General features: G+C 33.3%; 3 protein-coding genes across 5 annotated transcripts; 2 read left to right on the top strand and 1 right to left on the bottom strand.

The window, feature by feature from the left end:
- Nucleotides 1-1,972: 1,972 nt before the first annotated feature.
- On the top strand, nucleotides 1,973-4,466 carry LOC142640141 (uncharacterized). Of its 3 annotated transcripts, XR_012845176.1 has the most exons (3): nucleotides 1,973-3,109; nucleotides 4,032-4,280; nucleotides 4,389-4,466. XR_012845176.1 is itself a non-coding variant. In XM_075814241.1 (2 exons), exon 1 carries the CDS (start codon nucleotides 2,691-2,693, stop codon nucleotides 3,099-3,101), a length of 411 nt encoding a protein of 136 aa, XP_075670356.1. In that variant the 5' UTR covers nucleotides 1,973-2,690; the 3' UTR covers nucleotides 3,102-3,109; nucleotides 4,019-4,466. The 3 variants fall into 3 exon arrangements, 2 of the variants coding, with proteins under 2 accessions (XP_075670356.1, XP_075670349.1); XM_075814241.1 differs by having other exon boundaries at nucleotides 4,019-4,466; XM_075814234.1 differs by having other exon boundaries at nucleotides 4,032-4,466.
- A 3,903-nt stretch (nucleotides 4,467-8,369) lies between these two features.
- Nucleotides 8,370-9,513, top strand: LOC142609008 (uncharacterized). The gene is made up of 2 exons (XM_075780657.1): nucleotides 8,370-8,632; nucleotides 8,746-9,513. The coding sequence occupies exons 1-2, from the start codon at nucleotides 8,462-8,464 to the stop codon at nucleotides 9,190-9,192; spliced, it is 618 nt and encodes a 205-aa protein (XP_075636772.1). The 5' UTR covers nucleotides 8,370-8,461; the 3' UTR covers nucleotides 9,193-9,513.
- A 624-nt stretch (nucleotides 9,514-10,137) lies between these two features.
- Nucleotides 10,138-13,478, bottom strand: LOC142615870 (succinate dehydrogenase subunit 5, mitochondrial). The gene is made up of 4 exons (XM_075788787.1): nucleotides 13,177-13,478; nucleotides 11,330-11,640; nucleotides 11,057-11,242; nucleotides 10,138-10,453 (listed from the first exon to the last, which is right to left on the bottom strand). Exons 1-4 carry the CDS (start codon nucleotides 13,346-13,348, stop codon nucleotides 10,397-10,399), a joined length of 726 nt encoding a protein of 241 aa, XP_075644902.1. The 5' UTR covers nucleotides 13,349-13,478; the 3' UTR covers nucleotides 10,138-10,396.
- Nucleotides 13,479-26,394: the final 12,916 nt, after the last annotated feature.

The following is a 26,394-nucleotide window of genomic DNA, read 5'->3' on the forward strand; positions in this document are numbered from 1 at the left end:
CTAGTTATTTACCATAGAAAACCATAGTCTCAAATGTGCGTGGCACTATCCCACCCTGACCGGAACAGTATTGTTGATCCCCTAGAGTGGCTATTTTTTGCGGGGACGGATTTTGCTTGCCCTACCCCTTTATACATATCTTATTACCTTTCCCAAAAAGACTAGTTTCTCTCTCACATTCTTTTGAGAAAGCTCTCTCGCTTCGTTAAGAATGATCATATATATTGTTGATCTAATCTTGGTTTTTCTTATGATATTTTTTTATTATAAAAATGGGATGAAAATAGGACACCCATAAAACAAAGGAAAAGGTGAATGGATCTTCTAAAGACATTAGTTTAAAAATTATTTTTAGAAACATTTTAGGTGAAAAAAAAGTAACGAACTTTTTTAAAGGAGAATCTAAGAAACTGTAGTTAAGGTATAGTACTTAAGTTTTGCTCTTTTATAAAAGTAGTATTAAAATTTCTTTAAATGATTCATTTACAAATGAACTAAGGGTCTTCATTAATCCAACCCTAAAACAAAACTAATTATGGTGGTATTTTATCTAAATTGACTTGGTCAATTGGGCTCACTAGACAGACCTTGCCCATTTATATTAGAACTAGTATTAGTGCTAAAAGTCATATTGCTATTTTTAACACCATAAATACTAAAAGGTATGCTACAATGGTGGAGGAAAGCCAAAAAAATTGGCTTTTGAGCTATAGTGCACAGCAAAAGATGGCGGTGCATCGTAGCTAAGAAGGTAAAAAATATATATATTTATTGTGTTGATGGTGGTAGTTGTTATTTATTGTAGTAAATATATTATTTTATTATATTAAAAACTAAAACAAAATCACTTATGTTAGGCGTTTGGTAAAATAAGATAGTAATATAGATAAAGTAGTTTTTTTAGTCCAAATTACTAAATTTATGGCTTTACCCCCCTTAAAAAAAAAAACTTATTTTTCTGTCCAATACTCCAAAATCCAAGTAGAATTGTCTATCAGACTTTTTTTTTTCGTTTTCTTTTTTTTACTGATAAGAGATCATAGGAGTCTGGATAGAGATCTTAATAGTAGTATGTTGAAGAATGGACTAACAAATACGTACTTAGAGCATCCACACCAGCTCAGTTAAAAATTTGTAAAATAAAAGAAAATACAATTTTTACACATTTTATGCAAAAAAAATACCCACATCAGTGGGTGTATACATAGCCAAAAATGTGGAAATCCATACACGAGCTACAGTACCGTGTAAATATACACGAGTACTGTAGCTCGTGTATGGATTATTTTATTCATTTCCGTTCGCTCCATTTTTCCTCTCTCTTCTCCGTTCTCAATGAACTCAACAAACTCAGTATCATCCACAGAGAAATTAACACAGATACACAGTAACAAACTCAGACATACACTTACTCCAAAAAAAAAACACACACACACAGATACGCAAACACACTCATGATGCTTTGGTCGGTGGAGCTGCGGATCGGAGCTGGGATCGGTGGTGCTGGGGATTGGAGAACGCGGCTGGGCTCGGCGATGCGTGGATTGGAGATCGCGGCTGGGCTCGGCGGTGCGAGGATCGGAGATCGCGGCTGGGCTCGGCGTGGATCGGAGATCGGTGCTGTAGATCGAAGATCGGAGCTGAAAAATGGGTAGAGAGAGAGAGAGAGAGAGAGAAAGAGAAATGAAGAGAAGGAGAGAGAGAGAGAGAGAGACATGAATCAGCAATGAAGAGAATAAATGAAGAGAAGGAGAGAGAGAGAGAGAGAGAGAAATTACCAAAAAATAAAGAGAAGGCGCGCGGTAATTGGAGAGATATAATTTAAAAAAGTGAGAAAATTATTATTTAATTAATAGAGGTGGTAGGATAGATGAACTGAGGGTAATTTATAAAAATAAAAGTGTAAAATTTTAAAAAGAGATTTTTTGCGTAAAATATATGAAAATTTTACACGAATGTGGTTGCTCTTACGAGCTTATCCTATCTTTCAATGATAATCAATTTAAGCGATCGACAAAGCACAGAGCCAGGATATTTGCATATGCTTCCGCATGTATTCATGAAACCTTGGACGCTTGCTTGCTGTAACTCCTGAGGTAACACTTGTTCTTATTCATCTATTTCAATGAAACACAGGATTAGAGTTCATTCTATATTTTTCTAATTAGGAATTGAATGCCAAGGTTGGATCAGAGACTGAGAGAGAGAGAGAGAGTTATCTTTTCTGGGTAACAAATAAATTGGGACCATTTCCAATCTTTCGTTTGCTTCATACATTTTGATTTTGTTCCCTCTCAACTCAAAGGCCATGAAAATCTGTAGTTTTTTAATTAATAGAGTGCGATTCTCTGTTCAAAATTGAAGCTTTCAGGGCTGATATTGGTGATTATCTTTAGGTTTGATTTGGGTTTGTGTCACATACATCTGGGTATTCATTGGGAACAAGTTCTGGGTCTAGTTTGCTTAAGCTCAAATTTTTTCTATTCACATCAAAATATACCAAGACGGATAGTCAAATTATTTTGTGCTAATATGTTAGGAGTATTGTAATTCATTCTTTGAATACATGTGGCTGACTCTAACTAGTCTGTTGAGGATTTATAGCCAACCCCTAAATTTTGGGACTTGGGATTGGTTGTGGTTGTTGTTGTTGTAGTATTGGCAATCATAGTCAAGAAAAAAAAATTGAGATGGGTTCTGGAGAACAAAACCACAGGTGGAGTGTTTTTGATGGAGTTAAGGTTATTCCAGCAGCACCTGAGGCTCTCATGGCAGAGATTGATATAGCCATTTCTAAGCTTGAGTATGCTCGTGCTACTGCTAGGCTTGAGTCACCAACTTCTTCTTCTTCTTCTTCTTCTTCTTCTGTAATAAAGAATATGAGCTCGGATTCAAGTCCAAGTCCTCAATATGATGCCCGACTGGCGGATGAAGCTTACAGAGCAGGATGTGCAGCCTTGGCTGCAGGCAAGCTTGATGAGGCTTTTTTCTCTTTGAACATTTCTCTCTCTAGATGCCCACCTGATAAGACTAATGCCGTTGCTAAGCTTCAGTCTCTCATTGCTCTTACATCTCAGCAACTCTACAAGTCTCCCATTTGAACTGCTAGGTACCTTTTTTTTATGCTTTAAATTTCTGATTTTTATACATTTTTTTTGTTATTTTAATGATGTTGTATGACATATCTCTTTGAACTAGTAATGAGTACAAGAACTAAAAGTTTATTTTTTTTGCTTGATTGTTCTGATTTTTTCTTCATGTCTCACGGTGATGTTTACGCTCTATTTGCATATTAGGAAAGGTGAAGGAAGTGGAAAGAAAAAGTAAAGAAAAGCTTAAGCAAGGAATCTATTTTCTTAAGCAATTCAACAATTTCCTTTTCTTTTACTTACCCTTTACAAGAGCTAATCAGGTCCAAACGTTTTATACTTTCCACTGCCTCTATAACCTTCCTGTATTAAGTTAAAAACAAGGAAAGCAGTGCACAGAAATATAGGTTTGCATCCATTAATCTTATGTATTATTGTATAATCTCGCAAATCTAGGTCTTTAATATGCTTCCATAATTCTAAAATAGTGAGGTTTATAAAACAATTTGAACGTTAATAATTCAGTGAATCAATGTGCTTGAAATTAAAATGGAGAAAACTTTAAGAGGCACTTTTGATCTCCCAATATTAATAATTAACCTGGACTTCGGTTGTTATTAAGCTAAAGGCATTGTCTCTATCATTTTAGGAACTCAAGAAATATTCTAACCGGATTATTTATTGAACTTTATACTACAAATTCTGGTATAAGGTTTTTATTTTTCAAAGTTACTTTGATCGGAAGACTGCTTGATGTTATATGAGATGTTTCTCTAATCTAACTATTATTAACACTTCAGCATTTTAATTGTTTCTCATTTCCTTGTTTCTTGAATTTGTGTGGTTGTCAACCTTTGCCCTTTTTCCAATTTGTCTCTGCCTGGAGTGACTGTTTTTGTTTTTGTTTTTATGAACTTGATAAATTGCAGATGTTGGCTGCAGATCTTTTTATTAAAAACCTGTGCAATTGATTGGAGACCACTTTCTGGTTCAATAATGGAAGAAACATGAGGGAGTGCTCATAAAAAAATGCTGCAGGATCTAATTGCTTGTGGATATGGTTTGTTCAGTTGCGTTTAAGTCACTAGTGGGCACTGGGAAAGCAGGTTTTGCTGCTTTGGTGGACATCAGAATCAGACAGCATGTCAGCTTGACAAAATTTTCTATATGTGGCCATGTATTGTCAGTAAGGTGTGTAAAAAATTTGTATGTTATGTGATTGTGTACAAATTCCCACATATATACGTGGTCGTTGTACTGAAACAATTTGGCAACTCAGATTTTTGTTTTTTTTGATAGGTAACTTGGCAACTCAGATTATATTGTACGGCTCCTTGCATTCTTTTGTTTTGAACCTTTGATACATCTTTCACAACAGTACCCAATCTCCAGAAAAACAATAAGAATAGGGACACGACGTTTTTTCATAACTATTGACATGGTTTGTTGTGATTTGTGCATAATAAAAGTGATGTCAATGTTACATCCATATGAAAGTGATGTTATTTAAAGCATACCTCCAAAAAAAAAAATTTATGTTCCTAAAATTGCTTTCTGAAAAGAATGATGCAGTGAAGCTGTTTAAGGTGCATAGTAGATATAATGGATGGTAGGCTTAATTTCAGGCCTCACACTTTGTTTCTATGCAAGCAGTTCAATCATTTTAATCGTATGGTAGAGCTGAATAATATCCTGGAAAAAGTGAATATTAGACTGCGTTGAGGAAGTTCAGCTATCTTTAGAGGCTTGAAAGTTGAAAGTTGAAAGATGAAAGTGAAAGAGATTACCTCTTCTACCAAAGAAAGAGATGACCTCAATTGATCCATGTATATGAGTTTGATTTGCTGATAGTTCTAAGATCACAAATTATTTCACTATTTTTTTGTCACAACTTTAACGTGGCAGAATGTGAGTAGTTAACTATCGCTTACATATGGATCTACTATTTTTTCTTTACCAATCACATTTGGTTAAGTTACAGTTGTGATAAGAAGTTGTAAAAAATTATGTGGTGATAAACTTTTCCTGATTTGCTAGTCCTACTGGGTCACTGGCCCTCTCAATTTTCACTCTTCCCAAAATCCTGGAAATCAGTTCTGCGTAGATTAAAAGATAAGAAATTAAAGCAATCAGTAAGATTTGGTCAAGGATGGCTGTTTCAGTAACTGGAAAATTTGGGTCTATTGACAATAGAATGATGCCTCTAGTCTATCTAATTGGCAGTTTACTAGATCTCGACCACTGTTTTAGATTGTCTTCTCTCTCTCTCTCTCTCTCTAAGTGGGAAGTTCTAAATGTGCTTTCGAAAATGCACCCTCCCTCATTTTTTTTTGCCAAAGTAGTTTTGACATCATTTCTATATTGATATTTGTATTTTAGAAATTACAATTTACATCCTTAAACTATCAAAAGGATATCAATGTGTCTCTTCCATTATGATCTCTCACATTTTCAACTTTTCACTATTAGCTTACTTTAAAACTTATATCAATTTTTTTTCTTTTTTTAAATCCAAAATTACAATACTGTGTGTGGGGATAATATCCAGATTTAACAAATTATTCTGCCTCAATATTTTTGGGATACATCGATAATTGGAAGTGGGGAAATTTGAATATTGAATGTCTCTATTGAAATACCAGAACATGCCAACTAGTTGAGTTAAAGTGTCTTTATTTATTTTGCCTCAAATTTGAATATTGTAAATAGTATTTTAGCATTTTTTACAAGTTTTACAAATTGTAAGTATTTTACAATTTACACCCTTTAACTATTAAAGGATATCAACGTGTCTCTTCTATTATAATATGACTACTAAAGCATATCAATGTGTCTCTACCATTATAGTAGAACTACTAAAGGACCTACCTAAAGCTTATATCAATTTTCTATTTTAACTTTTCGCTAATAACCTTAAACATCAGATTTAACAAATTATTCTACCTCAATTTATTTTTTTGGATATTGAGAGAGAGAGAGAGAGAGAGAGTGAGAGATTTAAACATTGGATGTCTGTATTGAAAATATCAAGATATGTGAGGTTAGATGGTCTTAAACTACTCTGCCTCAAATTTGAATAGTGTAAATAGTATTTTAGCATTTTGGTCTCCCAACAAAAAAGTCCCACCATAGGATATGGTCACTTATTAATACATTTCCATCGACATCTTGGTGGGTGGTGCGTGTTTTCCCATCCCGCTAGGCTTCTTCCATAATAAGGTTTGAAATGGGAAAACCCAAAAAAAGAAGTCACACAAAATGGCCGTTAGAAATAAATTTTCTGTTAAAATGTTGTTGAAATAAATTTGGGTCTTCTCTCTCTCTCTCTCTCTCTCCTTTCTTTTTTTTTTTTTAAGTGGGAAGTTCTAATGTGCTTTTGAAAATGCACCCTCCCTCAATTTTTTTGCCAAAGTAGTTTTGACATCATTTCTATATTGATATTTATAATTTGGAAATTACAATTTACATCCTTTAACTATCAAAAGGATATCAATGTGTCTCTTCCATTATGATCTCTCACATTTTCAACTTTTCACTATTAACTTACTTAAAACTTATATCAATTTTTTTTCTTTTTTAAATCCAAAATTACAATATTGTGTGTGGGGGATAATATCCAGATTTAACAAATTATTCTGCCTCAATTTTTTTGGGATACATCGATAGTTGGAAGTGAGGAAATTTGAATATTGAATGTCTCTACTGAAATACCAGAATGTGTCAACTAGTTGAGTAAAAGTGTCTTTATCTATTTTGCCTCAAATTTGAATACTGTAAATAGTAAAGTTAGCATTTTGGTCTCCCAAAAAAAGCCCTACCACAGGATATGGCCACTTATTAATACCTTTCCATTGTCAAATTGGTGGTTTACCAGACCATTGATTTAGGTTGTCTTTTAGAGTGAAAAGTTCTAAATGTGTTTTTTAAAACGCACCCTCACTTTTTTGCCAAAGAAGGTATTTTTGGCATCATTTCACGGTATCTTATGTGTTGACACATATAATACAAGAATTATGCTTTAAATTTATATTTGTAAAACTTACAAGTTACACCCTTTAACTATTAAAGGATATCGACGTGTTTCTTCCATTATAATGACTACTAAAGCATATCAATGTGTCTCTTCTATTATAATAGAACTACTAAAGGACCTACCTAAAGCTTATATCAATTTTCTATTTAACTTTTCACTAATAACCTTAAGCATCAGATTTAACAAATTATTCTACCTCAATTTATTTTTTTGGATATTGAGAGAGATGAGCGATTTGAACATTGGATGTCTGTATTGAAAATACCAAGATGTGCCAGCTTAGATAGTCTTAGCTACTCTGCCTCAAATTTGAATAGTGTAAATAGTATTTTGGTCTCCCAAAAACAAAAGTGCTACCATAGGATATGGCCACTTATTAATACCTTTCCATCGACATCTTGGTGGGTGGTGCGTGTTTTCCCATCCCACTCGGCTTCTTCCATAATAAGGTTTGAAATGGGAAAACCCAAAAAAAAAAGTCACACAAAATGGCCGTTAGAAATAAATTTTCTGTTACAATGTTGTTGAAATAAATTCTGTTCATTTGGTTTATCAAACCTACCCTGATTATAATGTTGTGTCGCATTAATGACATGATTTTGAAAGTCTGAACGTTATAGATGGAGCAATAAATAATGCTGTTAAATCAGATTAGTTGCCAAATGGTTTCGATGTGACCAGATCTTGGTCTTGATCCACGAAATTTCTCAATAAAAAGTGTCGCTTTTATATCCAATTCTTGAGGATTTGATTGTAAGTTTTTACTATAGTATTTTCTTTTTCTCATTATGTATAATTGGATTTCTTCTAAAGTCAGGTAATTATTTTTGGTTGGAATGTGATACTGAGATGGGGGTCCCTAATGCCCAATAATTTGTTTCTTTGTTATTATTCACTTTTTGCCCCCTAAAACAAGTTACATGGGAGTGTCATTCTTAGCAAATTTGTTCAACAGCTTTTGTGTTTAGGTATCATGTCCTAGTTGATCACTAGGTCTTAAGGTTAAATTGAAACATCAAAAACTATGATTGTATATATATATTTTTTAAAAGAATTCTGGGGTCCTTAATTTTTGAGATAATAGTAATAGTCACAGCAGCATGCTTGAATCTCAAATGGGACTCTGTAGTGTGTTTTGTTAGAATGTCCTATGCTTGTTTACCCTTTGTGACTTTGTCTTTACCCCAAAGGATGCAAAGCAGTATTTTCAATAAGCTGCAAGGCCACTATCAGAAAAGCATTGTCAACTTGAAACTCAATGCGTGTGTGGATTAAATAAAGCTTTAGTTCTGTATATATTTTTATGTCCACAAAAATTCTACCCAACTAGTCCTCCACCATGAGTGTCTTTTATCATGACTCTTCACCACCAAACTCTTCCAAGGGATGCAAATTCCTCACTGCAACTTTGAAGGACAAATTTTCCAACTGCCATATTTTTGGTAAACGGCTTTCGACTTCAAGCTTGGAAGAGGAGTATGCAACAATTGATTTTAATGAAGAACATGAAGTAAATACCATTAACATATGCATATGTATATTTTGTACCAACTATTGCTAATTTCTTTCCTACCAAACTAACTTGTTCTTGGGTTATTGTTATTATGTTTGATCTTTCCTCAGGTTGTTGTTTCGGCTATTAGAAGCCAAGCCATGGAAAAGTTGAAGCGCAAGCCTAGCACCTTGAAAGATAGCCTTTCCTGGGTTTACTCTCCTATGACTGGAGAATTGTACATGACTCCAGAGGGAGGACAAAGAAAGGAGGGTTTTGATGATGAAGATGATGACATGGAAGAATTTGTGACTGTTGGAAGTTGTTTCTCTTGCTGCTCAAGTGCTATGAGTAGGGAAGCATATTATTCCATCAAGTCCCACTTTTCCCGCAGTTCCAGCTTGAATGACCTTGATTTTCAAGAATTTTGGAGGCGATCAATAATCAGAGAGTTGTGCCACTGTGAGGGGTGGCCATTTGGTCTGTGCCGTAAGGCTGTGTTACTTCCTCCCCTGCCTAAATCTCCATCTGAATCCTGGAAATGGCGTAAAGGCTCCAGAATAGTTAAGATGCCTTGAAAGGTTCTAAGTTAATCTATACGTCTCTCTTCTTTTTCTTTAGTCCATGGATTTAATAAAGTGATAAAATAAAAGAGAAGATTTACACTTTAAATGTTGCTACTCTCTTTAAGTAGATTTCATACTGTATTAGCAGTGCTTCAATCCAGAGGGAAGCATTTGATAGTCATTACTTCAAGAGTTTTCAGCCGCCCATCCCCGGGGGCAAGAGGTGGCTATTTATGTATAATAATGTGAGAGATCAATAGGCCAACCAAGCACCGGCCATTAGTTATGGAAGACAACAATTTCAGAAGAATAAATTTTGTTTTCAACCTCGAATCTCATTGCTTTCCTAACTTAAGAAGTGAGCATGCCATTTTTTGGTTTTTCCACCATACATACGTGTTTGGAAATTAGATAAGCCGCTCAAGTCCATAAATGAGGCAAAATAACATCATAATTTCTGCATTCAAGATAAAATGTATCAATCAAAATGTATCAACTTTTCGGCTTTGGCTTGTCCTTTTATGTAAGGTAGAAAACATGTAGAAATTTTCTTTAAGAATTAGGTAGCTTATGATTCTGCAGCACTACCTTTTAAAGCTAAATGACTATAAGATCAAACCATGAAATGACAAAAGATTTATTGCTGTGGATGGTATCATGCTATTCATTTTGTCGCACCAGGAAATCAGAGCCCGAAGAACCTTTGTGACAGATTAACAAGGATCATTGAATATTACAGATGGCCGTGTATACATTAAGGATGGATTGAACATTTCAAAAAATCATAGAGCTTATTTTTCTGAACAATTTTCCTATTTTTTTAATTGACTTGAAGATGTACAACATCATAGAAAGGCCTCAGATTTTTTTTTTTTAAATTTTCCTATTTTAAGTCATGGGAAAAATGTGGAGTAAGTCCCTAATTTAATTAGTGTTGTCAGAAGAAGCAAAATGAAATAGATCAAACTCATTTCAGTCAAAATAAATAGAACTGACAGCATCATGGGGTCGACTCAAAAGCATAAACATTACAAACTTAGTGCCACAATGTTCCTTTCCTTGTAGTTGACAAATAGCACTCTTATTTAACTGCCATTAAACCCTAACCATAAAGATTTTCAAGAAGAGAATATACCAGCCTGTCTCCAAATCTTTAAAAAAAAAAATTCCAAACATAACGCTCACAATTACATTAAACCTCTCAGAAACTAAGGGTCTAAGCTCTTTGTTCAACGTATGATCCAGAGAGTCCTGAAGTTCCAAGAACTGTAACCTGCAGTCAGAGCCAAATTGTATTAGTAACTCATTTATAGGACAAGAGCCACACTAGAGTTTTGACGTGTTATGTATATGAGCTAAATATTTGTTATGGAGCTCGACTGATATATGCCAATGCCACATCCCGCAGATGCAAAGTAGAAAAGCTAGAAATCTCATGGCTGATGAATCATTTATATGCACTTTCTTCTTTGAAAAGAGAAAGGAAAGGGGGTGTTTATCAGTTAAATAAATAATTTTTCTTCAGACAGGTCAATCCTTGGCCACGAATACTCCTCCTAGGTTAGCCCAAATAGTTAGGAGAAAATTTTATTTATGCTACAAGACTACAATGAACCAAAATTAAATAGTATATGTTACTTCACATAGGCCTTTTTGTTTGTTTTTGGATGCATTTCTCAAAAGTTAGAAACTTAGAATGATACATGATTCATCAATGTTCTAAATTTAAGAAATTGGTCAGGTGTTGCAATAAAGTGTTTTATGGCACACCCACTGAGTTCCATGAAGTATGTAAGTCAGTAGTATCTACTCTAAGCATTGCCTAACTAAAATAGTTTAGAAAACTCTCAAAGGTATTTGTAAAAATTATGATTACCTTTCCCCACTCGGAATCCAGGCCACTGCATCTCATCTTTAAGTGTATCATCTTTGTTCCCAATTCTGTCTCTACTTTCTTCCGCAAATAGGTCTCATCAGGCCCAAATGCATCCAAATAAGCAGTGTAGCGATTGAAAGCTGCCTGAAGGGCATTCTTAAGCTCATCTGGCATGGGCTTTACATCCTACAGAAAATCTCAGATCATCAAACTACAGGAACTGGAGAGACAGAAGGATAAAAAGTCCTCAATTTCACAGACAGACTACATTACCTCCCCACTTATCCCAACACTGTCATCAATTTCCATCTTCAAACTTACAAGAATACCAGAAAATTCCTCAACTGCTTCAGCGGCACGGAAAACATTGGCCAGAATCTCTTTGCCAGTTGTGTCATCAGTGGTTTTAGACAATGCTGCCTTTGCGTCATGGATGAGAGCATCAGGAAGATGATCCCAATTTCCAGCCAAGAAATCCTTGAAAACATTATGAAGCTCAGGGTCTTTTATGGTGGGCATGTGAGTTACATCTTCACTATACAGTCTCTTGCTTCCAATACCCATTGAAAAAGGAGACACGCAATCTGTGGAGTTGCACCACGAGAAGTTCAGTACAAAAGAGCCATCCAATAGCAATCATATATCACACATCTAAGCCCAACTAAAAGTTAACCCACTAAGCTAACTGTGTGGAAACACTGCTGCTAACTGTCCACTTGCTGAGAAGGAAGCACAAGCACAATCAAGACAAAATTACTTACACATCATAAAATATTGTTCGAGTCTGGCACATATGATACAATCTATAACCATTTATTGTGCAGTTTAATAAAGTACTATCATGTTTTGGCCAAACTCCAATCATAGAGCTTTCACAGGGCACACCTCAGCCCTAGCCCATGAAGTTCATAGATTTTCTCATGCCTTGGAGACCATTTTTATGGCACACTCTCATTAATACATATTGTTTTTACTGTCTAAAAACATATTATTGTTGACCTTAACATAACCAAAACAGCGTAAGGCTGATTACAAACTATCTACCCTAATATCTCAAACTCTTATTGAAATACTTAGCATTGTACATACAATTATAACAATAACTCTAGTGAAAACTATTTTCACAAATTACAGAAATGTCATGTTCTGACTGGTGCCAATGGTGTTGATCACAACTTACCACTTCAACAAGTGGTGAAATGTGTTGTCCCTCTGGCACTACTGATATTATGGATGCAAAGTGCCCACAATGAACTCATGGTTAGGAATCCAACCACAACATTAGAAATGTTAAATTACATAACAATGCTCAGGTGCTTAACACCATGTACCGAGGACAAAATTCTAAGATATATAACTGATCCACCACTTGAAGATAGACACTCATTACGTAGCCTGTGTTACTTCCTGCCTACCTAAATCTCCATCTAAATCCTGGCCATGGTGTAAAGGCTCTAGAATAGTTAAGATGCCTTAAAAGTTCAAAGCTACTCTATGTCTCTATCTGTCTCTCTTCTTTTCTTTTCTTTTTTGATAAGTATAGGATTTTAGTTATATAGATTATCTTACTCTCTTTAAATAGATTTCATACCCTATAATCAGTAATTGTTTTGCCACTATACACTCATGTTTGTGAATTAGATACGCCGCTAAAGTCCAGCAAGAATAACATCACAATGATCGCAACTTTCAACCTCAATAAGTCTCTGTGTCCCTAGCATTACTGAAATCATAAATGCAAAGGAAGGAACCACCATGACCTCATGATCAGGTTTCGAAACACAACATATCAACATTAAGCATTTCAAATTACACAAACATGCTTTTCACTAAGCTCAAGTGCTTGCCTTGCATAACACCATGTACTAAGGACAACATTTTAAGACATACAACGGATCATGTATCACATAATACCAGGTACAACACATCTGTTTACCAAATCCTAAGACCCCAAAGACAAGATAAAAAGATTCCACCTAAAAAACAAAAGACCCAAGTTTTGACTAATTCTTAAAGTTTGCGATTTCATCGAAAAATAAATAAAAATTGATGAAAAGTGAGAAATGGGTTTTGGGATTGATAGGAAGTAGATCAAAAATAGAAAAAGAGAAGAGTAGTACCTGAGAGGAGGCGATTGGGAGATGGGGATGAGAGATTGAAGAGGCTTCGAGAAGGAGAAGCCAAGTGGTGTTGGTGGTGGTGGCGGAGGAGGGTGTGGCTGACGGCGGCGACATGATAAGATCTGGAGCAAAGTGAGCGATACAGTGATCGAACAATCAATTTTTTATCCATTTTCAACTCTCTCTCTCTCTCCCTCTCCCTCTCTCTCTATCTGCGTATCTCTGTAAAGAAGAAGAAAAGTGTGAGAGAGTAACGAGCGCAGAGGTGTATTTTTTTTTTTGGTCTTGTTTGAGGTGAGCACGTGGCATTTGTCGTCAAAACTTGGTTTTATTTAATTATTTATTTAGCTAAATTGCAAACTTTACAATTTTAGAATTTGAATTTTATTCCAAAAATTTTGGGTAATTGAATTTTACACTTTTAGAATTTGTTTGATTTCAAATCTGTTTTTCATTTTCTTTATTTTATATTCAGATATTGAATTTAAATATAGAAAAAATACTTATTTTTACATTTGGTAGTGTTTAGTAAATTGTTTTGAATACATAATATATGTATAGAATATATTATACTGAGTTTGGTCATTGTTTTATATTTTAATAAAAAGTAACTTTTTTTCACTCACACACTTCACATTACCTAAAAAAAAAGTAACCTTATATTTTCAAAAAATTTACGAATATGCTAATGTATTCATAGAAAACAAAAATACTGAAAATTTGTATTTATTTTTTGTATTCAAATCCAACTCTTAGGATTCTGAAAATGAAAACTAAATACAAATGCTAAAACCCAACTAGTTTTTAGTGGTGAGACCCACTAAAAACTGAAAATGAATACAAAAAAACAGTGCTTTTTTTTTTTCAACTAACTAAATACACCTATAAATTCTAAAAAATTTTGTTGTAAAATCTAATTACCTTCGAAATTTAGGTTATAACATCTAAATACCCTCAAATTTTAGAGGATAAAATTCAAATTATGAAATATCAAGGTATAAAATTTAAATACTCTCAAATTTTAAAAAGTAAAATTTAAATTCTGAAATTTTAAGGTGTAAAATCTAAGGGGTATTTGGTTTGTGTTTTCAAACAATAATTTTTAATTTTTAAATAACATTACACATATTTCCACATACTTTTTCACATACACGTATTTTCACAAATATTTTTAAACAACAATTTTTAGTTTTTAAACACATGTATCAAACGGGCCTAAATCACCTGCCGTAATTTACAATAGAGCCTATTTAATTTTAAATATCGTTGGGCTTGATTTTCTTTTTCGGGTAAGGATAAAAAGAAGAAAATGGGCTTAAGCTGGACGTGGCTGAAGGCCCGGCAGTTGGAGAATTAAGCAAGTTCTTCAGAGCTTCTCTCTCCCTTTTTTATTTTTTATTTTTATTTTTTATGGATTTGTAAAGCTAAAGAAAACGGTTCATAAAAATATCAGACACAAGCAGGAAGAAGTGATTTAACAAACACTTCTCCATCAGCTCTAGATAAGATTTTAGCCTTCCAATTCTATGTTCTTGTGTCAATTATTCTTACCTCAACCTCCCACAATGGGAATACACAAGTTTGGATTAAAAACCATGTGCTTTTTTTATGGCTAATAATTTTGTAATAGCAACTTGCTGTCAAAGTTGGTTCAATTTTCATGTGAGTGTTTCTACTTTACCTCTAATTCCAATTTTTTTTAAATGTTTAGAAATTTATATTGTTTTTAATCAATTAATTTAGAGTTTCTTTTGTATGTATGTGTGTGTTGCAGTGAATTTTGCTTTCATTTTTTTTAATGTTTATAGATGTGGATAGTTCTTAATTTGTAAATTCAAGAAGGTTTCTTGGGGTTAAAGTAAAAATATTATTGCAATTTTAATCGTAATTCATGCAATAGTAGGGTGTTAATTTTAGGGTTAGACTTAGATCTAGTATCTAGTAGTACTGGACTCGCTGAGATGATGACATGTGTTTACTTTTATACACATGTCACCATCTGACTAAGTTTAGTGCACTGGACCTAAGTCAAATCCTTAATTTTATGTTTGCATACATTAATTAACACAATCATCTTATCTTTTTTATGGGAAAAAGAGAGAGAACATCTTAGCATGGTAAGTGTTGATATTAGTTTGACAAATAAAAATGTCATTATGTCAATATGTTATAATTATTATTCATTGTTCTTGACCCCACTTCACCTTAAGGCTTCATTTCATTTGGGAGTTTAAAAGGGAATTGAATGGAATGGAAATGAATGATCATAAGAGAATGAAAATTAATGTATTTAAGCAATAGAAATGAATGAAATGGAATTAAGTAACCTTAATTGGATGTTTTTAAATAAATGAATGAAAATGAATAAAAATAAATGGAATGTAAGTAATCCTATTTGAGAGTAATAGAGAATGAATGGAATGGAAACATTTTATGACAATATTACTATTAGACCCCTATTTTAAACTAAAATGTTAAATATATAGTGGTATTTTGGAAGTTTTAGTAAAAAATTCAATAAATCTAATTTCATTTCCTCTCATTCATGCAATTTCAGAGGGAATTAAAATTTGAGATTTTAAGAGAAATGAGTGTTCCCTTCTACCTATTCCATTTCATTATCTAGTTTGGGAGTTTAAATGTGAGGGAATGAACTTTTTATTCTTTCCATTAAAACTCAAAAACAAGAGAATGGAAGAATATTATAAAATTATTATTATTATTATTATTTTTCATTCCATTATATTCTCTCGTTCCAAACGAGGGCTAATTGTTATTTGAACACGTACAATATATGACTTAGTTAGACCATGTATTGCATTTCTCTTTAATCATTAATTAGTGTTTTTCAATAAAATTATAAGTGCTATAAGTTTAGGACTAAAATCGTGCAAGGCACAGGATTTGAACTAATGTTGGGCTTAAAAGTAAGGGCTTTGCTCTATCTCACACGGCCTATTTTTCTAAACATTATCTCAAAAAATCACTCATTGATGTCTTGAACACTATTTTTCTTTTTAGTTTTCTTGGATTAACTTTAAAAAAAAAAAAAAAAACACACAATTTAAAGTGGTGGTTCTAGTTTGATATTAGTAACAATTTGTTGTCAAAATATTGTGAATGTAAAAAATAGGGTAAAATATTATTGAAAATATCATATTTCGTCCCTAAACTATTAAAAATGTTATATTTTTGTTCTTAAACTTCACTAAAAGTTTGTTTTTCATCTCTAAACTATTGAAAAAGTTTTTTTTTTAATCACTATTTTTGTCTCTATACTATTCAAAAAAACTCTTTACAAAGTTTATGGATGAAAAAAAAAACATTTTAAAATTTAGGGATGAAAAACAAACTTTTAATAAAGTTTAGGAACAAAAATAATATTTTACCCTAAAAAATAATATAATAAAATATAAGACTGAGACTGTGGGGAGTAAAATGACCTAAATGGGCATATGGGCCTTTGGACTGTAGCATGAAGGGCCGACCTGCTCCAAAATTAAACTCTACGAGTTGGCCAATACGCCGAGGGTCCAAGGGTGCAGCCGAGGACGAGCTTATCCTCGGACAAGCCCAAGATAATTCAAAGCTTCATTATGAAGGTCAAAGCTCAACTCTAGAAAGACTAATGGTTAAAGGGGGAAACCCTGAACCTTCTCGATACACCAGTGTTAAGGAAAATATCTAGAGCAAAGGCTGCCACCTCTGCATTAAAGACTCTGCACCTACCTCCCTGGCCGCATTAATAGGGAAGTGACCCCTGAACAGTAGGGCAGAAACTTCTAGTCAGGGTCCCAAAAGGCATCTAAAAAAGGGGTATTTAAGGGGGAGGAATGCAAAAGAATGGGGGACTCTCTCTTTCTCTCTCTCGCTTACTCTCTCTCTCTAAAGAAAAAGAAAAGAAATTAAGGATTGTAACCTGTAAGAAAAAAAGAGAAATAATAAAGAAGTAGTCTTCGGCTCGAGTCCGAGGAGATCCATTTGCAATTATCGTTCGTTATTTACCTGTATTTGTTTATAAAAGCCTGTTATCAAGCTCCCAACACTTCTAACCTAGATTTCAAGCCCACACTCTACAAATTTTATTGTTTAAGACTCATTGGGCCTGAGCCCATAATCTTCTTTGGGTCCAGGTGCAATTGTGCACTTACAGAGACCTAACACAATTGAAAATAAAATGTCTTGTGAAAAATGTGGTGATATTTTGTTGTGTTTGTAGACTTCTTTTTTGGTTTAGTCAAATTTGGTGAGCCAAAATTCATTGTTTTATGCACAATTTTCTTGATTTGCAGTTTTGTTTTTTTATAAAATTTTTCTTTTAAATGCACAATTTTAAGTGGTTGGCTTAATTTAAAACCAATAACAATTTGTCACTTAGAATATTGTGATAATATTGTAGACGTAGTATTATTCTAAAATAAAATAATTAAATATCAGACCAAGACCCACCATAAATAAAGATAAAACATATTGTGAAAATATTGTGACATTTTTTTCTATTCCTAGACTTCTTTTTTGGTTTAGTCAATTTGTTGAGCCAAAATTTACAGTTTTACACACAATTTTCTTAGGTTATTTTTTTTTTTTTGAAACACATTATTTAAAGTAAAAAAAAAAAACACATAGTTTTACACAATTTTTTCTTTTTGTAGACTTTTCCTCTTTCTGTTTGAGTGAAACTAGGTAGTTTCACTCTCCCAAACTTTTTTTTTTGAGAAACACACACACATACACATATATAAAGGAATGTGATGAGATAAGAGAATCACTTACATGCCAATACCAAAACTGCATGCCACTCTCCCAAACTTTAAAGTTGAATAATTTCATCATTCATATTTGGTTATTATTCTTTGTAGAATTTTAAAGTGAGTAAAATATTCCCTTTAGTATATACATTATAAGAAATTGTTATAGTAAATAAATATTTATACGTTAAATACCTATTTTACGTTTAAGTACTTTCTTTAAAAAAAAAAAAAAACTTATCTTAATTAGTTAATTAATTTTAAAAAAAATCTACTTGCACGTGCAAGACACGTGCCACCCAAACGAGTTATATTAAAAAAAAAAAAAAAACACGCGGAATGCTTTAATTTGAATTTTATATATTTATTTATTAAAAGCGTTAATTTTAAGCCAATTCATTTTACCGAGTTAGAGCCGGAAAGGGTTGGGTATAAATATATCATCACCCCAACGCACATATTTCTTCATTACTTGTATTTTTTTTTTTTTTTCTTGCGTTAGGTTTTCCGATTAGGTTTTCTTCGTCTCTGCTCTCAAATTTCTTGTTTTTGTTTTCCGATTAGGTTTTTGGTGGTGCGACTGGCGTTGTTCCCCAAATTCTCAATCTTCCGCTTGTTTTCTTCTTGCACTGTTGTTGTTGTTGTTGTAAATTAGTTTTTCTTTCAATACCTTGATCTATCTTTTGTTTAATGTATATATGTTTTGTTTGGGTCTGATACTGATAGTGATGCAATGGGGTTCTCACTTGTGGTGTTTTAATTTTAATCTTAATTTTTTGTTCTCTTTTCAATCATACATATGATTTTGATTTTGTGTTTTGAGTAGTGTTGCTTGTCCTGAATTGTAGCTTTGTAATGCATGTATTTTTCAGTTTTCTGTTGTTATTCTCTGCCTTTAGCGATTCTCGCCCCATATCTAATTTGGATTTTAATGGAAGTTTAGGAAGCTTAAGTAGTGTAGTTGATTGGGCAATAAGCTCTCTTTTCCTACTGTTTTCATTAGAATTATAGGGAAGAGCTTCTTCTTGATTTTTAATGCTTTCTAATATTTGGGCCCGTGATTGATTTTCTTGGCTTCAGTTTCCGACCCAGATGCATCCCATGTTGAACCAAATTTTTTATTATACTTCCCCTTGATCATGATCCTATTCCATTTTAATTTATTTTAGTGATTTTGGTACTTGGCAGTTTTTAAGGCATTTTTTTCTGCAAAGTTGGTTTTATAGATTATCTGGGTTTGTCTTCTTTAGTGCCACAAATATGTAAATTTTCCTTTCCCTTATTGTTGGGTGGCTGATTCTAGTGTTGTGTGTATTTCAGTCTGCATTTCTGCAGTCTTAACAGATTCCATCATTGCTTAGCATGTTTTTACTCCCATCTACTTGAACTTATTACAACTTTTTTGAATTTAAGATAATTGATTAGTTGATTTATCTTTAAATTTGTTGCAATCTTTGAAATATAGTAGTTCTTTCATTTGTTGTTTCGCAACTCCTGTGATTCTTTGTGCATGTAAAAAATATATTCCTTATATGTCTACTGGAGCTGGTGTTTGTTTTTTCCTGTGTCTGGCAGCTTAAGCAGCCAAGCTTGATTAGGTGATAATCTCTTTTTTCCTCCTGCTTTAATTATTCTCTTTTGCAATTATGAGAACTTAAATACTTTTTCCTTGTTTTAATTTCTTTTGAAGTATACAGTTCTTTCATTTGTTGTTTCGCAACATATGCAATTTGCATGTTAAAAATCTGTTCATTGTTTGTTTACAGGAACTGGGTGATGAGCCCTCTTCTCCTCCTGCTTTCACTATTCTCTTTTGCAATCATAAGAATTATAATTTTTTTTTTGGCTTGTTTTGATTCTTTCTAATACTTGGGCCTGTAACTTCTTCTCTTAGAGTTTGGTTTCCTGAACAGACAGTCATAGATTCACGTCTCACCTAGTGAGGGCTTGAAATTTCCCTTGCAATTCTTCTTGTTTCTTTGTCTTCTCTTGTTTGAAATTCGGTTATTCAGTTTGATTGTGGTAATGCCTCCTGACGTTGAGGGACAGGTAGATTAACAAAGACCGTGACCTTAATATGGTTGCTGAGGGAAAATAATACAGTTTTTTGTTTCATCCTATCGTTATTGGTGTGAGTTAGGCTTTCTAGGAATGACTTGGTGCACGGTTTCTTTTTAAGGCATTTGTCGAGGGACAGGTAGATTAACAAGAGTCAAGGAATGACTTCGTTCCATTTATTTAATAGATTTTGGTGTGTGGGGTTTATTTATTTATTTTTAAAAAAAGGTGTTTGTTGTAGCAAGCTTCTGTAGACCAATTTGTTTCTTCTATGTGAGCATAAATGTGTAAAGTTTCCTTTCCCTTGTTGTTGGCTGGCTGGTAATTATGGGTCTGAAATTTGAAACTCTTCTCTTGTTCTCTTGATTTCACTTTTTGCGCATACGTCTTCTAATGTATTGTTCCCTTGAAAGTAATACTAGTTCCTTGTTCCATCTGTTATATAGATTTTGGTGTGGTTTTTTATTTTTATTAAGGTTTTGTTGCAGAAAACTTCTTTATAGATCGATTTGGTTCTCTACTAGGGGTGCATAAGTATGTAAATTTCTTTATGTGTGGATGATGATTATTTTTTTTCTTTTGTGATGAATAATTTCATAGTTCCTGCAATTCTTTGTTTGCTGGTGAGGACAAAGACAATTTTAATCTTGATATGTCTATTGAAGAGGAAATTTTAAAATTTTCTTTTGTTCTATTATTCTGCTTATAAGTCTTTTAATATACCATTTCCTCAAACAAAGTAATTTAAAAAGTTTCTCTTGATCTCGTATTTTATTTTTTAAGCAGTACTTGAGCAATGTAGTTTTTGTAAATGTCTTACTTCAGAAATTGTGCTTGGGCTGTATAATTGAATTTGACAGTAGAGAAACTCCTTTTATTCTCTTGACTTCACTCTTCTCTTATATATATATATATATATTTTTTTTTTGATATACTATTCCTTGAATGTGTTTTACTATTCTTGGTTGTTCAATTTTTTTTATAGATTTTGGTGCTTGGCTAATTTTCAAGGCATTTTTTTTTCAGTAAATTCGGCATCTGGTTCAGTTTGGTTCTTTTGTATAGGAGGATAAATATGTAAACTTTCATTTCCCCTGTTGTCAGCTTATCCCAACTTTTCAAAAATTAATATTATCAATTTGTTAAATTACAACCTATCTATTTTTGAGCTTGTTCAGTATTGTGATTTATTTTCATTTAGAAATTGTTGGTGCCTTTTCTCGTTAAATATCTGCTTGAATTTTTTATTTCTGTTATGTTTTGCTCTTTTTTTTTTTGACACATTTCAATTTGTATTCTTTTAATTTGAGACTGTATGTATTGTCATTTTGCATTATCTGGATTTATCTATTTGTATGGGTCTGATGTAATGTGAGTGTTTTAATCAAGGCTAATCTGATTGTCTCTTTTCAATCATACATGATTTAGTGTTTTGAGTAGTGTTGCTCTTGTTTTTCTCATCTTTTAAAAAAAATATTTTTTAACTTGAGTTGTCCTAAATTGTAGCTTCGAAATGCATGTATTTTCAGTTTTCTCTTCTGGGAAATTAATGCCTGCACCACTGAGTGATTTTACTTTCATTCAGTGCTTGTGCAGCTGTCTTTAGTGACTTGTTTGGTTGTTATCCGCTGCTTTTATTGATACTTGCCCCATATCTAATTTGGATTTTAATCTGGCATTGCCTACTTATTGGTTAGAGGAAGTTTGATCTTTTTTACCCTCTGGGCAGCTTAAGTAAGTGGAGTTGATTTGGCAATGAGCTCTCCTTATCTCCTGTATTTGTTGTTCTGTTCTATAATTATAGGGATTCTTGATTTAATCCTTTCTAACATTTGGGCCTGTAATTCCTTTTCTAGGCTTTCCGAGAGGATTTATAAAGCTTTTCTTGGAATTACATGGATTTAACTTTTGTCTCTGGATATCCTAGATTTTTTTGATTGATATCCTTGGTACTGAATGTGAGTTAGCCAGATGCATCCTGTGTTGAACCAAGTTTGTTATTAGTTTGAAGATTTCACAACTATCTACTTGAGTGACAGAACCTTAAGTTTTTCTCGTACCTTTTCACCTTTTGTTTATAAGTATTTGAATTTTTTTACTTTAGCATGATCCTATTGCATTTTAATTTATTTTAGTGATTTTGGTACTTATCAGGTTTTTAAGGCATTTTAATAAGTAAACTTTCCTTTCCCTTATTGATGGGTGGCTGATTCTTGTATTTTGTGTATTTCAGGCTGCATTTCTGCAGTCTGAACTGATTCCAGCACTGCTCAGCGTGTTTGTTACTGCCATCTACTTGAACTTCTTACAACTTTTTAGAATTTAAGATAATTGATTAATTCATTATACATTAGAACCTCTTATGGTTTTTGGAGCTTTGGTCGATATGGTGATTTATTGTCCTTGGGCAGTCATGGAAGATAACAGTAGCTGTGCTTTAAACATGTCTGCTCTTTAAATGGCTTAAAAGTACCCTTTCAAACTTTTTTCCCCTTTTATTGTGAGCTGGCTGGTATCTGTGGATTTAGAAATTGAAATTCTTGTTGTAAATGACAATTGGTGCTTCTATTGTGGGTATGTGAGGCTGCATTTGTGTGGTTCTAACTAATTGCCAGCACCCTCGACATGTTTTCTTTGGTTCCTTTTTGTATTGACATCCATTTGCACTCATCACAACATTTTAGAACTTAAGATTTGCAATTTTGGATTTCTCACTTTCTCTTACAACCTCATGATATTTTTTGCTTTAGTCAATGGTGATTTATTGTCATTTTCGACAGAATCTTAGGTTTTTCTCATAACTTTTCACCTTTTGTTTATAAGTATTTGAATTTTTTTACTTTAGCATGATCCTGTTGCATTTTAATTTATTTTAGTGATTTTGGTACTTATCAGTTTTTAAGGCATTTGATGCTGCAAAGTTGGTTTTATAGATTGATCTTGTCTTCTTTAGTGGCACAAATAAGTTCCTTTCCCTTATTGTTGGGTGGCTGATTCTTGTATTGTGTGTATTTCAAAGCATTTCTGCAGCCTGAACTGATTCCAGCACTGCTCAGCATGTTTTACTGCCATCTACTTGAACTTCTTACAACTTTATAGAATTTAAGATAATTGATTAATTCGTTATACATTAAAATCTCTTATAGTTTTTGGAGCTTTGGTCGATATGGTGATTTATTGTCTTTGGGCAGTCATGGAAGATAACTGTAGCTGTTCTTTAAATGGCTTAAAAGTACCCTTTCAAACTTTTTTCCCCTTTTATTGTGAGCTGGCTGGTAACTGTGGATTTAGAAATTGAAAATCTTGTTGTAAATGACAATTGGTGCTTCTATTGTGGGTATTTGAGGCTGCATTTGTGTGGTTCTAACTAATTCCACTCTCAACATGTTTTCTCTGGTCTCTTTTTGTATTGACATCCATTTGTGCTCATCACGACATTTTAGAACTTAAGATTTGCAATTTTGGATTTCTCATTTTCTCTACAACCTCATGATATTTTTTGCTTTAGTCAATGGTGATTTATTGTCATTTTTGACAGAATCTTAGGTTTTCCTCATACCTTTTCACCTTTTGTTTATGAGTATTTGAATTTTTTTTTTTTTTACTTTAGCATGATCCTATTGCGTTTTAATTTATTTTAGTAATTTTGGTAGTTATCAGTTTTTAAGGCATTTGATGCTGCAAAGTTGGTTTTAGAGATTGATCTTGTCTTCTTTAGTGGCACAAATAAGTAAATTTTCCTTTCCCTTATTGTCGGGTGGCTGATTCTTGTATGTGTGTATCTGCAGTCTGAACTGATTCCAGCGCTGCTCAGCATGTTTGTTACTGCCATCTACTTGAACTTCTTACAACTTTTTAGAATTTAAGTTAATTGATTAATTTGTTACTGCTCAGCATGTTGATTTATTGTCTTTGGGCAGTCAGGGAAGATAACAGTAGCTGTGCTTTAAGACATGTCTGCTCTTTAAATGGCTTAAAAGTATAGGTTTATGCCCATTTCAAACTTTTTTTTATTCCTTTTATTGTGAGCTGGCTGGTTTCTGTCGATTTAGAAATTGAAATTCTCGTTGTAAATGACAATTGGTGCTTCTATTGTGGGTATTTGAGGCTGCATTTGTGTGGTTCTAACTAATTCCAGCACTCTCAGCATGTTTTCTTTGGTTCCTTTTTGCACTGCCATCATGACATTTTAGAACTTCTTAAGGGTCTGTTTGGTTGGAGGAGTGAAAAAGTGGGAAGATAGAAAATATTTGGTTTTTCCTCTTGTGTGTTTGGTTGGAGGGCTGGAAAAGTGGAAGGGTGGAAACTCTTTTGTTTGGTTGGAGAGAGAAATTGAAAAATGAAAAATATAATTTATATAAATTGATTATTATACCCTTGTTACATAATATGTGAGGGGTAGGTGAGAGAGTATTTGTGTAAAATGGATTTCTCATCACTTTTCTCTACTCATTTTCCTCCTAATTTGGGAGGATAAAAAAAGTGGGTCCAGGAGGGAAAACTTTCTCCCTTATTTTTTGTCTCTCCTATTTTCCTTCCTCAACCAAATAGTAAAAAACGTCATTTTTCACTCTTTTTTCTTCTCCTTATTTTCCATTCTCCCTGTTTTCACCCCAGCCAAACACACCCTAAGATTTGCAATTTTGGATTTCTCATTTTCTCTACAACCTCATGATATTTTTTGCTTTAGTCAATGGTGATTTATTGTTATCGGCAGCCATATAAGATAAGATCTGCATGCTTTAAACATGGTTGTTCTCTAAATACCAGGGAAGTTTAGGCCTGTGCATCTTTATGTGCACTCTACAGGTGAGTTGGTAGGGTTTCAAAGTTATGTAGTTTTCTCTTGTATTGTTGGATCATGCTCTGGGATACGAGGGTTTTTATGATTTTTATTACCCCTAAATCAATCTGTTTAATATGTGTAGGTATGGTATGTCTACTTGGGATGGAGTTTGATGAGCACATAAGGCAATAATCTCTCTTTATCAATTGATTTCATTACGTCTTGCTATTTGTTGTCTATTTCATCATTGATGTCATTTTTTGGCAGCCTGCAACTAGAGTTTTATTATGTCTTGCTATTTGTTGTTAGTCAGAAGTCTTGAATCTTGATGTGTCTACAGAAAGTGAAACTGTGACTTACAATCTTGACGTGTCTACGGGACTGGAAATGGTGACTTACTTGTGCAACAGTGCGTAGAAGTCTTGAATCTTTCTAAAAGGGCCTACGGCAATAATCTCTTTTTATCAATTGATCTCATTATTCTCTCCCCAGCATGTGAAGAATAGTGTTTCTGCTTGAGTGTTTCTTTAGTTTATTTGCTTGCAACTTCATTTCTGCTAAACACGGAGTTTCATTATGTCTGGCTATATTGTTAGTTTGAAGACTTTATCATGATGTGGCTATTGGAGGAAACATTGTGATATACTTTTATAGCTTTTCTTGTTCTTAGGCAGTAAGAAAGCCCTTATCATTCTTTTTTGATTTCATGTTTTTTACCCTTGAACATGATCTTGTCCCTTGTTTAATTTATTTTATGGATTTTGTTTCTTGGCAGTTTTTTTAAGGCATGTATGTTGGATCGATGTCTGCTTTTCTAGATCAATTTGGTCCCCTTTATTCGGAGTGTAAATATGTAAACTGTCTCTTCCCTCATTGTTGTCTGGCAGGTTATTATATGTTCCAAGAATATAAAATTCACTTTGTAAATGCAAAATTGGTGCTTGCATTGTGTGTATTTTAGGCTGCTTTTGTCTGGATTTAATAGACTCCAGCATTGCTCATAATGATTGTCCTAGTTCCTTTTTCTATTGCCATCAACTTGCACTCATGAAAACTTTTTAGAACTTAATATCGTCAGTTTGTTGCGCTTATTATTGTGTCTTTTGGAGCTATGGTCTATAGTTTGTGATTCATTGTTATTGGCATGTATAAAAATTAATAATAAATTGTGATTCATTATTGGGCAATCTTATAGGGTGAACATTTGCATTCTTTAAACATGGCTGCTCTTTAAATTTCAGAACAGTACAGGTTTTTGCTTCCTTGTATGTTCTGTATAGCTTTCAAAGTAATAACTTCTGCGGATGTGGTTTGTATTGTTGGACTGGGGGGGGGGGGGGGGGAATTTTGGGGCTTATGTCTCCGCTACCCCAATTCTTGTGTTTGAAAAATTGCATGCTGTATATCAACTTGAGTGACAAAATTTGATGGGGGACCTCAGGCAATAAGCTTTCTTTATGTCTTGATTATTCTTTTCTTATAATTTGCAGTTTTAAGTATTGGAGTAAGATATGTATGAGTTAGAAAAACAATTTCTTGGACTGCCTTTGGGTTGAGAACAAGCTTCTATTGCCACTGTGTCTTAGTTTTTGCTTTTGATCCTAATACTCCCTTAACTGCTTGCTT

Source organism: Castanea sativa, chromosome 1, assembly GCF_040712315.1.
Source record: "Castanea sativa cultivar Marrone di Chiusa Pesio chromosome 1, ASM4071231v1".
NCBI classification, from domain to species: domain Eukaryota; kingdom Viridiplantae; phylum Streptophyta; class Magnoliopsida; order Fagales; family Fagaceae; genus Castanea; species Castanea sativa.

Excerpts from the sequence above, each read along its gene's own strand:
- LOC142609008 (XM_075780657.1), top strand. The coding sequence starts at position 8,462 with ATGAGTGTCTTTTATCATGACTCTTCACCACCAAACTCTTCCAAGGGA. Across the intron at positions 8,633-8,745 it reads ATTTTAATGAAGAACATGAA|GTTGTTGTTTCGGCTATTAG; the intron begins GTAAATACCATT and ends ATCTTTCCTCAG.
- LOC142640141 (XM_075814241.1), top strand. The coding sequence starts at position 2,691 with ATGGGTTCTGGAGAACAAAACCACAGGTGGAGTGTTTTTGATGGAGTT.
- LOC142615870 (XM_075788787.1), bottom strand. The coding sequence starts at position 13,348 with ATGGATAAAAAATTGATTGTTCGATCACTGTATCGCTCACTTTGCTCC. Across the intron at positions 11,243-11,329 it reads GTGTTGGGATAAGTGGGGAG|GATGTAAAGCCCATGCCAGA; the intron begins GTAATGTAGTCT and ends GATTTTCTGTAG. Across the intron at positions 10,454-11,056 it reads TGGATTCCGAGTGGGGAAAG|GTTACAGTTCTTGGAACTTC; the intron begins GTAATCATAATT and ends CTCTGACTGCAG.